General features: G+C 51.9%; 1 protein-coding gene across 1 annotated transcript; it reads right to left on the minus strand.

The window, feature by feature from the left end:
* Window positions 1-7719: 7719 nt before the first annotated feature.
* LOC138752570 (leucine-rich repeat-containing protein 55-like) lies at window positions 7720-15248 on the minus strand. The gene is made up of 2 exons (XM_069915362.1): window positions 13996-15248; window positions 7720-8221 (listed from the first exon to the last, which is right to left on the minus strand). The coding sequence occupies exons 1-2, from the start codon at window positions 14588-14590 to the stop codon at window positions 7986-7988; spliced, it is 831 nt and encodes a 276-aa protein (XP_069771463.1). The 5' UTR covers window positions 14591-15248; the 3' UTR covers window positions 7720-7985.
* Window positions 15249-16092: the final 844 nt, after the last annotated feature.

The following is a 16092-nucleotide window of genomic DNA, read 5'->3' on the forward strand; positions in this document are numbered from 1 at the left end:
CTTGGGGCAAGGGGATAGGCCTGGGGATAGGGTTGGGTCGGGGAGAGGGAATAGGGCTGGGGATAGGTTTGGGGCTTAGGGCAAGGGGATAGGGGCGGGGATTGGGTTGGGACAGGGTGAGGGAATAGGGATGGGGATGGGGTTAGGGTTGCGGCTTGGGGTTGAAGGTACAGCTGGGGATGGAGATAGGGTGGGATGGGTGCAGGAATAGGGTTGGGGATGGGTTTGGGAGGTATCCAGCAAGGGGAAAGGGTGAGGGGATGGAGAGAGGAGGTAGGATAAGGGGTTGGGCCAAGGTTAGGGATTGGGGCTGGGTGGGTAAGGGTTGGTGATGGTCATGGGGGACAAGAATAGCATTGAGGTTGGGGTTTGGGGTAATGGATTGGATGATAGGGTTGTGGGATAAGGTTAGGGTTGGGGTTTGTGGATAAAATTAAGGATTAGAGACAAGTTTGAGGATTGAGGTTATGATCAATAGATGTGAACATTTGAGTTCTGGGTGTCAGATTAACATTTCGGGCCAGAGATTGTGGGTGGAACGGTTGGCGCAATGCCTTGACAGTGCCAGCGATTGGGACTGGGATTCGAATCCTGCACTGTCTGTAAGGATTTTGTATGTTGTCCCCGTGTCTACATGGGGTTTCCTTCGGGGTGTCCTACCATTCAAAAGATACCAGGGGTTGTTGATCAATGGGATGTAAATTGGGCAACATGGGCCCGTGGGCTGAATTGGCCTGTTACAAATTTTCAAACTGGGTTAGGATTGGAGGAAGGTTTGGGTTAGTGGCTGGGATTTGGGGTTAGAAGTTTGGGTACGAGGTTTGGGTGGGAGACGAGTCACGTTCAGAGAGTGGTTCCCAGCTCTTTGGATGTCTGGACACCAGCCAGCCATCGTGATTGTGGGGTGGGTGGGGGATGGGGGTGGGGAGGTGGGAGAGCATTGTGGGACCTGAATCAGGTTTAGCACCCTGAACTTGCGTCATGAAATTTGTTGGTTTATTCCTGCAAAAAAAATTTTACAAGTCAGGCCATTCAGGAATCTGATGGCAGAGGGAAAGAAGCTGCCTTTGTCCTCATCTTCAGGCTCCCGGATCTCCTCCCCAATGGTAGCAGAATGAATAGGGCATGGCCTCGGGGTGGGGAGGAAGGTGGGGGTCCTTCAGGATGGAGGCTGCTTTTCTTTTTGAGACATCGCCCCTCAGATTTTGTGACACGTTTACGACAGTAAACCTGAATCTGGGGTGTTCAGAATTTCAACCCCCACACCCCCCAACCCCGATCCAGGACAGGGCTTTGGAAAGGCCTATCCCTCCCCCTCCATTGGCCACATCCTCCCATTCTCCAAAGGGCCCTAGTCAGGGATACGGAAGGAGGGGAGCCTTCCCCAAATGTGGAAGTCATTCTGGACCCTCTGCTCTTCAAGATGTGCGAGCACCTCAGCGATTGAAGAATCCATCCCTTGTGCTTAACTAAATGAGACGTTTGATCATTTTAACCAGATTGTAGACCTTTGTAAGTCAACATTATCTCTTCTCTCTGGATCAAAGAATGCAAAAATCACCATGATTTTAATAAAAAATTCTTCCACTGCTGCATCTAATAAAGCTCAATATGTTAAACACGCAGAACTGCTGGAGGAAGTCAGCTGGTCTTGCAGCGACCATGGGAGGTAGAGATATATTACATTTCGGGCCTGCAATCATGGCGTCTGCAGACTTTCATGTTTCACAAGAACAAAACGTTCCCCAGTGTCCAGAGGCGATATAAAACCGCTTGGTGATGTTCGAGGCTGGTGTTCCTAGTGTGACTCAGATCACGAGAGGGTGGAGTCCGAAAAAAACCCCCCCAAAGTCTACAGGCACCGTGGTTGATGTGAAAACGTGACATTGGAGAAACTTGGCAGGTCCAACTCTATCGCAAAGATACATCACTGATGTTTCGGGCCTGAGGTGTGAGAAAAATGTCGGCAGGCACCTGAATGGGGGGTGGGGGGGGGGAGGAGCTCAGTCCCGCAGGCAGGAAGTAATGGGTGGATGATGGAGGGAGAGCGCAGCAGCGAACAGGCTCTGTGAATGGAGAGGGAAGGGGGTGGAGAGCTAGAGGACGGGGAAGGGATGGAGAACATGGGGAGGAGGTGGAGAGCTGGAGGATAGAGGGATGGAGAAGGGAGGGAGAATGGGGTGAAGAGTTAGAGGATAAAGGGATGGGGAAGGGAGGGAGAACAGGGGAGGGTGGAGAGCTGGAGGAAGATGGACAGGGAAGGGAGGGGGACGGGGTGGAGGATAGAAGACAGAGGTTGGGGAATGGAGGGGGTGGAGGAAAGAAGATGGGGAATGTGAGGCAGAAAGTGTCCATGGATGTTACTGCCATCTGGTTGGAGAGCACTCAGATGGAAAATGAAGTTTTGGTCCTCCAATTTATGGGTGGCCCTGGTTGGGCAGTGCACAAGGCCGTGGACAGAACTGGGAGTGGGGTGTGGAATTGAAATGGGTGGTCTCTGGGAGATCCCTATCACTGACATGGACAGAGTGAAGCGATCTCCCACCCTGGAAAAGGCCCCAATGGGAGCGCTGGATGCAGCAGGCCCTGCAGGTGGTGGTGGGGGGGGGGGGGGTGTGGTGTAACAGGGTCGGTTAATTTAATTTAGAGATACAGGAGAGGGAACCCATGGAGGGGGTTGAACAATGAAAATATGCCAATGCCGTATTGTAAAAACACGCAGTAAATGCTGGGGGAACCCGGCTGGTCTTGCAGTGTTCACAGGAGGTAAAGATGCATGACCGATATTTCGGCCCTGAGCCTTTCCTCAAGGTCCGGGTAAAAGGCAGGCATTGGGGTGGGTGGTGCTGAATTAGATGAAAGGCCAGGGGGAGGAGAACAGACCCACGGACATGGATATGGATGGGAGGCAGGAGAAAGGGAGAGTGAGAATTGATGGTGGGTGACTGGGAAATCAGATCTGGGGGAAAGAAGCCCTTTTTACGCAGAGTAAAAATCTGTGTGAAAAATAATTGAAGGTGGATTGGGTGATCCAGACTTAACTCGTCTTTGATCCTCCCAGGGGGTTAGTCTCAGAGGTGGAGCATATTTGACTCACGGAGCTGGGTTTGTCAGTTCTGTGTGAACACGCAAAGTGGCTTCTTTAGACGGATCATGCCTCTGGGAAAACCGTGGCTTTGCAGTATAAAAAAGGGGCAGGAGAGACAGAGCTGGAGGGAAGGAGCATATGGACAGGGGGAAGTCGATGTTAAAGGTTTCCAGATGGAGGGAGCCCAGTCAGAAGGCGAGGTGCTGTTCGTCCAATTTGCAGGTGGTCTCAGTCCAGCACTTCATGAAACCACGGAGGCAAAAGAATGGGGCAGGGCATTGAAATGGGAGGTCACTGGGACATTGTCCACTTAACAAGTGACCCCCTCATGGACACACATCTCCTCACTTGTCAGGAAGGCGTAATCACTTCCTGAGAAGACTGAGTCGGGCAAGGCGACTGGCCACCGTCGTGGCGACCATCTATTGAAACCATCAGAAGTGGGCACAGTTCCTGCAGAAAAATGGATCAGAGGTCAATCCACAGGACCCTAAGAGTAGCAGAGAGGATTGCTGGGGTTTCCTTCCTTCCACTCCCCCACCCATCCACGTGATCTGCCAGGATCGTTGTCTGAAGAAGACGTGCAAATTATTGAGGACCCACTTCCACCTCCGCACCCAGCACCTTTCAGCTGTCTGGTGAATGGCACAGAACCGGGGTGCGAGACGACGCTGGGGCTCCCGGGTGGTGGTGGGGAGGGGGGGGAGGTATCGGGGTGTTGAGGGCTTCCTGATTCGGTGTCGGAGGTTCGGATCTGGTGCTCGGGCGGCCAATGGATTGGACAGGAGTCTGTGCAACCGCAGAGGAATGGCTGGAGGCAAATCCATGGACACTTGGTGCCTCTGAAGGGACTCTTTTTTGCTTCTCTCGTACTGTAAGGGGTGCCAGGCAGCAGTAACGCTGGGAAAAAGAGAAAGTATATCATGTACGTTAAATTTTTAATGTGTTATTACAAGGGCACCCGGAAGAAACTCACGCAGACATGGGGATAATGTACAAGCTTCATACAGTGCCAGATTTGAATCCAGGTGCTGTAATTGTGTGGTGCTTACAGTGGTTTTAAACTAGTTTTAAATGTATTTTAATTCTGTATTGAGAGATTGTAGGGATGTTGCCCAGATTTCAGAAACGGAGTTACAGGGAAAGGTTAAACAGGTTCAGACTTTTATTCCCTGGAGCGTAGAGGGATGAGGGGAGATTTGATTGAAGTATTTAAAATTATGAGGGGGACAGACAGAGTAAATGTAGGTCGGCTTTTTCCCACTGAGGGTGGGTGAGATACACACCAGAGGACGTGGGTTTAGGGTGTAAAAAATTGGGTTGCAGGTATGAGAAGGCAGATGGAACATTGGCCTTCATTGCTAGAGGAGTTGAATTCAAGAGCAGGGAGGTCGTGCTGCAACCATATAAGGTACTGGTGAGGCCGCAGTTCTGGTTTCCTTACTTGAGGAAGGATAGACTGGTCTTGGAGGAGGTGCAGAGGGGGTTTACCAGGTTGGGCCCGGAAGATGAGAGGGGTTCACCAGGTTGGGCCCGGAGATGAGAGGGGTTGACCGAGGAGAGACTTAATTGCCCTGGATTGGACTCACTCGGATTCAGAAGAATGAGAGGAGATCTTATAAAATTATGAAAGGGATGGACAAGATAAAGGCAGGAAAATGGTTATCATTGGGAGATGAGACCAGAACCAGGGGACACAGCCTTAGGATTCAGGGGAGTAGATTTAAGACAGAGATGAGGAAAATCTGTTTGTCCCCAGAGAAGTGAATCTGTGGAATTCTCTGCTCATGGAAGGAGCTTCATTAAACATAAATAGGTTCAGTTAGACAGATTTTTACATTAAAAAAACAGGAATTAAGGGACATGGGGAAAAGGCAGGTCGGTGGAGAGGAGCCGATCGTCACATCAGACATGATTGCGTTGAATGGCGGAGCAGGGCTCAATGGGCTGATTGGCCAGCTCCTGCTCCTTTTCCCTGCTGCTATGTTTCCTAGCCCCTTCACTCTCATCACCCCAATCCCTTTACCCACCATGACCCCCTTCACTCTCACCATCCCCTTATACCTCCTTACCCCCTTCACCCCCCACTCCCCACCACCATCCCCACCCCCGTCTTATGGGGGATCTTCCTCCACAGAGCATGGTGGGAATGTGGAACGAGCTGCCAGCTGAAGTGGGGAAGTAGGGGGCCGATTTTTGACATTCTAAACTATTTAACTGTACCCCGTAAGACCCGACAACACCCTCACAAGTAAAAACTCAATAAACGCTGGAGGAACTCAGCTGGTCTCAGCCCAGAGGAGGTAATGATGTATTCCTGACATTTCGGGCCTGAGCCCTTCTTCAAGGTATCGGCAAAAAGCAGGCGGCGTCTGAATTAAATGGGCTGGGGAGAGGGGAGGAAGGGCAGAGGGAGGGGCACAGGCCAACAGGACAAATGGGCGGCACAGTTAGCGCGATGTTATTACAGTGCCAGCGCCCGTGGGTTTGAATCCCACACTATTTGTAAAGAGGTTGTACCTTCTCCTGGGTCTGTGAGGGTTTTTCCCCCAGGGGGGCCTCCAGTTTCCTTCCACCCTCCAAAACATACATGGGCTATAGATTAATTGGGTGCAGTTAGGCAGCATGGGCTTGTGGGCCAGAAGAGCCTGTGACGTGGCCATGTGTCCAAATATTTTAAAAAGTAATTGATCGTAGCCTTGTAAAAAATCTCTGCACTTTTTCAATCTCACCGTTTCCTGTCCTGTGTGTTGGGGCATTTGAAGGACTAACATCAGAGAGGCTGGAAAATCCAAAGTGATAGACCCTTCAGGTTTTACTGTGTTTTCTCTCTCTTTCTCGCTCACACACACACACACACACACACACACACACACACACACACACACCCCTACACACACACCCCTACATACATGCACCTACACACACACACACACCCCTACACATACACGCTCCATGCACACACACCCCTCCACACACACACCCCTACATACATACACTCCTACACACACACACCCCTACATATACACACATCCCTTCATACAGACACACACCCATACGTACACACTCACCCCTACACACATCCCTACCCACATATATATACATGCTCATACAGACATAAACACCTGTTTGATATTTGCTGCCACTAACACATACCCGAGCCAATCATTTCCAATGGGAAGTAAGTATGAAGCTTTTTATATTTGTATAACATTTACAATTCAACCTGGAAATAGCAGACGAATGGCCACCTGCCTACTCCACATATCAACCCTTGTATTTTTTATAAATCTCTCCCATCAAAAATAGCTAATTAGAGAATGACGTGGCTTTTATCTTTCCAAGAGTTGATTCAGTCATGAGCCAAGGTCCATGTCCTCAGAAGGCGAGAAAATCGCATGCCTTTAAGAAAGGTTGTCGGTCTGGCGCACTCCGCCTGGTTGTGGGGGTCCCCGCCAAACTTCAGAAGAGAGAGAGAGAGAGAGAGAGAGAGAGGGAGGAAGAACGAGAGAAATAGAAGCTGGGCGTCTCTTCAGTGTTTCAGCCACCATCGTCAGGAGGTTGGACACTCCCTCCGGGGAGGTGGGGCCCATTCTGATGGACAACGTAGTCCCCCCCCATCTAATGTCCAGGAGGAACCAAAGTTTCTTGCAATCTATACTCCTCTGACAAATCTTCTTCAGAATCCTCAGTGCTCACTCCCAAAGACAGTGTGTGTGACCAGGAAGGCCGGTTCCGTGGAGTGCACCTCTATTCCCCCCCTTATCAGGCAAGGGGGTTGGGGGGAGAAAGGGGATGGTGAGGGTGAATGGGTGGAGGTTGATGCAGTGAGGGTGGGGGTGGGGGGGTTAAAGGGATTGGCGGAAGTGAGGGTGAAGGGGGTTTAGCAGTTAGGGTGAAGGGGTGGGGGTGAAGAGGCTGGGGGAAGTGACGGTGGAGGGTGGGTGGAGTGAAGAGAATGGGGGTGAAGGAGGTGAGGATGGTGGTGGGGGTGGGGGTGAAGGAGGTGAGGATGGTGGTGGGGAATGGGGGGTGAAGGGGTTAGGGATGGTGGTGGGGAGTGGGGGTGAAGGGTTGGGGATGGAAGGGGACGGTGAGAGTGAAAGGGGTCATGCTAGGTAAAGCAGTTGTGGGCAGTGATGGTGAAGGGGCTAGGAGCAGTGTGGGTGAAGAGGGTGGGGTGATGGAGGGGGTAAATGGAATGGGGTGATGGTGAGGGGGTGGTGGGGTGAAGGGGGTTGGGGTAAAGGGGGTGAAGGGTTGGGGAGGGGGTTGGTATGAAAGATGTGGGGGGTTGAAAGATGTGGGGGGTGAAGGGGGTTGGGGTGAGGGGGTGGGGAGTGAAGGGGTGGGGGAAGTGAGGGTGAAGAGAGTGGTGTGATGGGAGGTGGATGGGGTGAAGGGGTGGGGGAGTAGGTGGGGGCAAAGGGGGTTAGGAGTGAAGGGGTGGGGGAGTAGGTGGGGGCAAAGGGGGTTAGGAGTGAAGGGGTGGGGTGTGAATGGGGAGGGCTTGAAGGGGGTTGGGGTGAAAGGGTGGGGTGTGAAGGGATGGGGGGTGAAGGGGCTGGGGGTGGGGTGTGAAGGGGGTTGGGGTGAAGGGGGTGGAGGTGAAGGGGTTGGGGGTGAAGGGAGTTGGGGTGAAGGGGTTGAGGGTGAAAGGGGTGGGGGGTGAAGGGGTGGTGGTGAAGGGGGTTGGGGTGAAAGGGTGTGGTGTGAAGAGGGTGGGGGGTGAAGGGGTGGGGGTGGTGGGTTGGGGGTGAAGGGGTGGGGTATGAAAGGGGTGGGGTGAGGGAGTTGGGGTGAAATGGGTGGGGAGTGAAGGGGTGTGGGCAGCGGGGAAGGGATTTGGCTGGACAGGCGCCTGTCTCCCAGCCTGGAGGGGACCATTCCCCGGGCGTTACATATCCTCCTCATCGCTCGCTTTGCTCCAGCGGTGACAGCAGTTGGCGGTGATCCCCAGCAGGAAGTTCATGGCGACCGAGGCGATGGAGACGGCGAAGCCCACCAAGGCGATGAAGAGGTAGTCATCCAGGCTCAGGGAGGAGCGACAGGCCTTGAAACTCTCCTCCGTCAGGCTGGAGAGAGGAACGCCTCTGACCTGGGCCGGCGCTGCACACACAACCTCCCTGGAATCTGACACGAGGTGACAGAAGTTACCAAACTGAGTGGTGGGGTGTGTCGGGGTGATGGGGGTTGGGTGGGTCAGTGGGGTGGGTGGGGTTGGACGGGACGTGGTGGGGTTAGGGTGGGATGGTCGGGGGGCAGGGAAGGGTTGGGTTGGGGACATTGGGGTGTGGGGTGGGGAGGAAACAGTGGAGGGGTAGGGACGGTGGTGTGGGGGGAACAGGAGGACTATGGCAGAGACGGGCAGAGACAACCTGAGCCCATGGTTCGATCCCGACCTCTGGCATTGTGTGTATATCTTTGTGCCTGTTTGTATGTGTGTATGCTTCCATGTAAGTGTGTGTATCTGTGTGTGTGTGCATCTGTGTGTATCAAGATTATATTTTTTATTGTCATGTAATAAAACAGAAAATGTAATATTGCACAAAATTTCCTTTGGTCCACCATCTGTGTATATGTTCCTATGTCTATGTTTGTATGTATGTGCCTCACTGTTTCTGTATGTTGACGTGTGTTTGTAAATGTCTGTGAGTCTGTGTGTGTATATGTGTGTGTTTGTGTATCTGTATGTATGTATGTGGAGCGTGTATGTGTGTGCATGTGTATGTGAGTGTGTGTGTGTGTGTGTGTGTGTGTGTCTGTGTGTATGTGGAGTGCGTTTCTGTGTGTGTATCTGGAGTGTGTGTGTGTGTATATGTTGTGTGTGTGTGTCTGTGGAGTGTATGTGTATGTGGAGGTGTGTGTATGTGGAGAGTGTGTGTATCTGTGTGTGTAAGTGGAGGTGTGTGTATCTGTGTATGTGGAGTGTGTGTGTATCTGTGTGTATGTAAAGGTGTGTGTATGTGGAGGTGTATGTATGTGTGAATGCATGTGTTTGTAGTGGCATCTATATGTTCTCTTTGTGACTGTGTTGGTTCCACCCCCCTCCCCGTCCTCCTGTTCCCTCCCTCATCCCAAAGCCATGCAGAGTCTGTGGGCTAATCGTTCACTAGACATTGACCTTGCCCCAGCGTGAGGTGAAGGGGAGAGTCCGGGTTGATTTGATGGGATTCAAGGGAGAATGCAATGGATTAAGGTGGTTGATAGTCACCCTCATCTTGATGGGCTGAATGGCCTTGTTCCATGCTGTAAAAACTGTCCTATTTTCAGAGCAGGTGCAGGGGTTTAGAGGAGATTTGCGGGGACAGGGTTTTACAAGGTGGGTGACAGTAATGATTATTAGGCTGGTCACTAGAATATGTGAGGACAGAGCGATGTAAGGTCATGTCCAGGGTGAACAGCTTTACCTGGGGCTTCGCGGTTGGTACAGATATCGTGGGGAGAAAGGCCTGTTCCTGTTTTGTACAGTTCTAGAGCTTAGGTGGATGGAGGTGCAGGGAGTGTTGAGGGAATAGGGAGGTTGCAGAAGGACAGAGCAGGAGAATGGCAGAGAAATGGGAAATGAAGTACAGCGTACTTAGGCTGAAAAAATAAATGGGTAGACCATTTCTAAATGGGGAGAAAATTGAAAACTCCCAGATGCAAATGGACCTGGGAATCCTAGTGCGGGACAGCCTGAAGGTCAACTTGCAGGCTGAGGTGGGGGTGAAGAAGGCGAATGCGATGCTGGCATTTGTTTCAAGAGGAATGGAATATAGGAGCAGGGATGTGATGCTGAGACTTTATCAGGCTCTGGGGAGATCTCACGTGAGCAGTTTTGGCTCTTCATTTAAGAAAGGATGTGCTGACGTTAGAGAGGGTTCAGAGGAGGTTCATAAGGACGATTCTGGGAATGAAAGGGTTATCGTCTCAGGTGTGTTTGACGGCTCTTGGCCTGAACTCGTTGGAATTTAGGAGAATGGTGGGGGGGTGGGGGAAATCTCATTGATTCGACTGTTGAAAGGCGTGGAGAGAGTAGACATAGAAAGGTTGTTTCCCCGCGATGGGAGAGTCCAGGACAAGAGGGCACAACTTCAGGATTGAAGGGTGTCCACTTAGAGCAGAGGAATTTCTTCAGCCCAAGGGCGGTGAATCTGTGGAATTTGGTTGTGGAGGCAGGGCACCAAGGACTAGGCAGCGGGGCTTGAGTGGGGAAATGGATCAGCTCGTCATTGAAGGGTGTGGCAGATTCGTTGGGCTGAATAGCCTGTGCCTCATGGTCTCACCGCTTTCTGCCAGTCCCACGTTGCCAACAGCAGGCTGTGGTTTGCATTAGTATTGTTGCTATGCAGGCAGATGTGGTCATTTTTACTTTATGCCAACATCTTCATCAGAAGATGAATCGTTTCTGCAGAATAGTCTGTGCACGTTTACAGGAACTGTGCGGACAGCACTCGAAACAGCCGGTGTCTGTAAGGACTTTGTATGTTCTCCCTTTGTCTACGTGGGTTTACCCTGGGGGCTCCAGTTTCCTCCCATTGTTTGAAACCTACCGGGGGGGGGGAGCGGGGAATTGTAGGTTAATTGGGTATAAATTGGATGGCGCGGGCTCGTGGGCTAGAAGGGCCTGTTACCGCGCTAGCTATCTGAATTTTTATAAATATAGAATGAGTGGGAAAGACAAGAGGGTGGGGTGGAGATGAGAAGAGGGCCGAGGAACCAGAAATTAACCGAAAGAATGAGGGAGGAAGAAGCGGCGAAAGAGTGTGCGGAACACGCGGGGATCAGAAAGGAGGAGGATGGGCTGAAGAACTGAGAGGGTGAGAGAACCAAACCGATGGATTCCCAGCTCGTGAGAACTGGAATTCGAGAGGGCACTGAGGGCAAGGTGTTCCGGGACACTGATGGCTTCCCGATCGTGGCAGAGGTTCAGATTCAGGCAGCCAATGGATTGACCGGGAGTCTGTGCGGCTGCGGGAGTGCCGGAGGCGAATCCACGGCCACTCGATGTCTCTGAAGGGTCTCCCTTTAGTTTCTCTTTCTCTCGTACTGTAATGACAGTAATGGTGGCTCTTTGTCTGCCTTACGGCCGGCAGTGTCGTGTGATATTACACCTTCTGTACTATTACATGACAATGAAGGAATCTTGAAATAACTTGGTGTGAATAAAGTTTATTTTTGAAAAAAGAAAACATGGTGTTGTTGGTCTCTCCTGCAAATGGTGACCAGGCCTCACACTGGACTGTGGGCTGCAGGAGACCTGCCTCTTGGGGCTAGGATCTGTGACGCTGCTGATGAATCTTGAACTAAGCAGGAGAACGTAACTTGACACAGTTTGTAGCGTTAATCCAGGGCAAGACTTGCCCTGTTGAATGGGAGGGGTAGAACAAAGAAGCCTCAGGTTATCTCATATGATGTTACAAGTAGACAGGGTGGGGAATGTGTTCGGCAAGCTCTGGCACTGAATGCAGGAGCCGGGGCATCACGTGCAACTGTACAAAACATTGGTGGGGCCGCGTTTGGGAGCTTCGTGCGCAGTTTGACCAAACCAGCAACAGGAAAGACGCTATTGATCTGGCAAAGGGAGCACAGAGTTTTCACGAAGATGTTGTTGGGATGGGAGAGCTCGAGAAAACAAAGGAAAAGAAATAGACTATTTGGCCCATCGAGCCTGCCCCGCCACTCAATCATGAGTCAATCCATTTTCCCACAGCTCCACTGCCTGGCCTTCTCCCCATAACCCAGCTAAACAAGAACCTGTTAATCTCTGCCTTGAATACACCCAATGGCCCGTCCTCTACACCGGCCCATGGCAACAAATTCCACAGATTCACAGCCCTCTGGCTGAAGAAATTCCTCCTTGTCTCTGATCTTAGCAGACACCTTCGATCCTGAGGTTGTGCCCTCTTGCCCAAGACTCTCCCACCGTGGGGAAACAACCTTTCCACATCTACTCTGTCCACAGCTTTCAACATTCCAAATCTTTCAATGAGATCCCCCCCATTCTACTAAATTTCAACGAGTACAGGCCAAGAGCTGTCAAGACACTCCTCACATGATAGCCCAGAATCAGCCTTTTGAACCTCCTCTGAACCTTCTCCAATGTCAGCACATGACTTGTCAGGATAGGGTATGACTTCTTTCCTGGGACCGTGAAGGACTTCGGGGGCATTGATAAGGGTGAATGGTGAATTGGGTGTAATTGGGTGGCACAGATTTCATGGGCCAGAAGGGCCTGTTACAGTTAAAATATCAGTCAGAAGATACAAAGTGAGAAATGCTCAACATTTCAGGAAGAAATCTGTCCATATGAGGAAAGGGAACAACATGACAGCTTTCCATTGTGGAGATAATGAGGGAGAAGGGTTGGATAGGATAAAGGGAATATCTGTGGTACGGTGGGGACAGGGTTACTGTGGGATGTCATAGAACATGAAATCTGCAGCATTGGTTAATGGGTGCAACTCATTTTTCTCTCTCTCTTCTCTCCCTCTGTCTCTTTAAGAAAAAAGAATCTCAGGGTTGTATGTGATATAATGTATGTACTCTGACAATAAATCTCAATTCACTTTCTCTCTCTCTCTCTCCCCTCCTCTCCCTCTTCCTTTCTCCTCTTTCCCATATAACCATTTACAGCATGGAAACAGGCCAGTTTGGTCCTATAAGCCTGTGCCAAACATCTTCTCCGACCTAGTCCCACTGACCTGCATTTAGCCCATAACCCTCCACCCCTCTCGCGTTCATATACCTATCCAATCTTTCCTTGAATATGAACATTGATCTTGCTTCTACCACCACTCTCTCCTCTTTCTCCTCTCCCCTCCTCTCCTCTCTTTCTCCCCTCTCCTCTCTCTCCTCCTCCTCTCCTCTCTCCCCTCCTCTCTCTCTCCCCTCCTCTCCTCTCTCTCCCCCTCCTCTCCTCTCTCTCTCTCCTCCTCTCCACTCTCGCCCCTCCCCTCCTCTCTCTCTCCTTCTTAGCATAACGTCTCAGGTCTGCTAAATTCATCACGTCATTGGGGAAATTTAAATCCAAATATTTCAATAAATTTAGAATAAATATCTAGTGATAGAGACCAGCACAGCCCGGGACTGAAAACACATCAGGTTCACTAATGTTGAAGGGAGAAACCCTGATGGTCTTACTTAATCTAGGCCTCTCTGAGACTACAGGTGTCTTGATTAATCTTTACTGCCTCCTCAGTTCAGGGGGAATCCAGGACAGACAATACATGCTGGCGATGCTACAGAGGCCTTGGAAGGAATACATTTCTATTGTAGTTGACACAGCCCCAGTCCTCCTGAGGCAATCAGGTTGTGATGGAGAGACCACGAGAGGCCAGTGGATTCACAGCAGATCCAAGCACAAGGGGCACGTGTGAATGTGAGTTTATTCTGTATGTACTTTAGATGTTTATGTCAGTGTGTGTGTATTCTGTATGTTTTCTGTTGGAGGGTGTGTGTGTGTGTATTCTGTATGTTTTCTGTTGGAGGGTGTGTGTGTGTGTGTGTGTGTGTGTGTATTCTGTATGTTTTCTGTTGGAGGGTGTGTGTGTGTGTGTGTGTGTGTGTGTGCGTGTCTGTGTGTGTGTGTGTGTGTGTGTGTGTGTGTGTGACTGCATATACCTGTGATTGAGTGTGTATGTGTGTATGCCTGCCTATGTGTGCACACATCTGTGTAGGCATTTTGTGTGCCTGTGTGACTGTGCTTGTGTGTGTGCACACACACGACTGTGTATTTGTGTGCCTGTGTGTGTTTTCTGTCTGTGTGTGTTTTGTGTGCCTGTGTGTTTTCTATGTGCCTGTGTGTGTGTGTGTGTGTGTGTGTGTGTGTGTGTGTGTGTGTGGGTGTGTGTGTGCGCACATATGACAACCTTCACCCCCACCCCCATCACCCCACGCCGACCCCCGGGGACCCCCCACCTTACCCGAGTTGCACTGATGCAGGTGCCCGAGGACCCACTTGAGGAGGGGCTCCAAGGCGCAGCCGCAGAACCAAGGGTTGCCCGCCAGGTGCACCAATGTAACGGCCGGCAGCCCGTCCAGAGCCCGAGGGCCGACGGAGGCCAGGCCGCCGTGGCGGAGGTCCAGCAGCCTCAGCCGCGGCAAGGGTGGCAGCCCGAGGGTCGAGAGCCCAGGGTTGTGGCTTAGCGTCAGGCTGACCAGGCTCCGGGTGGGCTCCAGCAGCTCCCGCCTCACCCAGCTCAGGTTGTTGTAGCTCAGGTCCAAGTGCAGGAGGCTTCTCAATGGGGCGAAGAGGCGGTCGGGCAGATCCCTCAGTGAGTTGTTGCGGAGGTCCAGCACCAGCAGCTCTGCATGGCAGGAGAAGTAATCTAAAGGCAGGACACTGACTTGGTTGTGTGCCATGCTGAGGTTGGTGATGGGGAAGGGCAGACCCACAGGAGCAACCGACAGCCCTCTCCTGCTGCAGTCAACAGTGTCCTTCCTGCAGTTACAGAACGCTGGACAGCTCCGGGCAAGCCTGTGGACCACGAAGATGAACAGCAAGGAACTGGCATACATAATCCCGGCCTGCGAGTTCGCTCTCGCCTCTCCTCCTCTCGGATCAGGCTGGAAGGGATGTGGAGGAGGGGAAGGGGAGAGGAGGGTGGGTGTGAGGGGGGGGGGGGGGAGGAAACGTTTCAAAGAGCTGCCGCGTCTGCAAGGGTTGGGCGACAGACCCTCCTGTGGCAGGAGAGAGGTTGCATGCACTTGCGGGGTTGCATCTCTGCCAATGCACGGCTCGCCGAGGCTGCAGCTGAAGGCGGAGCAAGACGAGGGGGTTTCTCCGCCGCCCGGCTCATGCTCCTTGGGTGCAGGGGGCAGGGAGAGCTGCGCCGCGCCGGAGACCCAATCAACCAGCGCGGGGCTCCTCCGGCTCTCTCTCTCTCTCTCTCTCTCTCTCCCCCCGACAAGGATGCAGTGACGTGAGGGATTGTTGCCTTGGCAACTTGTCTCCGCATCCCACAGCAGCGGGAGGCGGCCGTTCAGCTCGCTCCGTGCGTGCTGGCCCGCCCCGCGGATTTTCCCTCCCGCGCTCCGCCCTGGTGGCGGGTGGGGGGGGGGGGGATTGGAGTGTGGATTTGGGGGAAGGTGGAGTGGGGGGGGGGGGGTGGTTCGCCGGTCGTGCGGATGGGGGAAAGAAAGTGGAGACTGGGGATGGAGGGTGGGAAAGAGGTGCAAACTTCGCGCACACACACTCACTCTCTCACACACTCACAAACACACACTCTCTCACACACACACTCACAAACACACACTCTCTCACACGCACACTCACTCACATACTTTCTCATACAGACACACTTACACACACTCTCACAGACACACTCTCACATACACGCAGACACACAAACTCACACACACTCACGCACACACATACAGACAATCTCACATATACACAGATACATGCAGAGAGAGAAACAAAGGAAGTGTTAGAGAGAGGGGGAGAGCAGTAGGCATGGTGGGGTGGGGGGGGCCGGGGTTGGTGTACAGTTTGAGGAGCTCTCTCCGATTTGACTCTCAGCCACGTGTATACAATTACAGGGCAAGATGTTTCTGGGCCTGTATGCCAGCTCCAATATTTGCACACACACACATAGAGGGACCTGGGTGTACATGTTTGAAGTATGTCTATTTGTTACAATGTACGTGGAACAGTGAGAGATTCTCTGCAAACAGTCTGACAGGTTTTCTAACATTCACAGGGATGTGTAATGTGCATAATTTACAGAGTTACAATGAAAAGGGAGATCAATTGGCCCCAAACAAGGGCAACTTGAGAGCACTGTTGTGGGGGTCATTCAGGAGCCTGACACCTGCAGGGAAGGAACTGTCTTTAACCTTGTTGGTGAACAATTCCACTCCCTTTGGGCCTGATTCCTGATGGGAAGAGGGAGATGGGACTGTATACAGGATGTGGTGGTGCCTTCAGTGTATTGGCTGCCTTTCCGAGCCAGTGGGAGATGTAGGCAGAGTCCGCAGAAAGGAGGTAAATGTAAACAAGGAAATGCAAACAAATGATG

Source organism: Narcine bancroftii, chromosome 2 (genome assembly GCF_036971445.1).
Source record: "Narcine bancroftii isolate sNarBan1 chromosome 2, sNarBan1.hap1, whole genome shotgun sequence".
Classification (NCBI taxonomy): domain Eukaryota; kingdom Metazoa; phylum Chordata; class Chondrichthyes; order Torpediniformes; family Narcinidae; genus Narcine; species Narcine bancroftii.

Coding starts and splice junctions, on each gene's coding strand:
- LOC138752570 (XM_069915362.1), bottom strand. CDS start 14,590: ATGTATGCCAGTTCCTTGCTGTTCATCTTCGTGGTCCACAGGCTTGCC. Junction 8,222..13,995: donor CCTGCATCAGTGCAACTCGG/GTAAGGTGGGGG, acceptor ACCTCGTGTCAG/ATTCCAGGGAGGTTGTGTGT.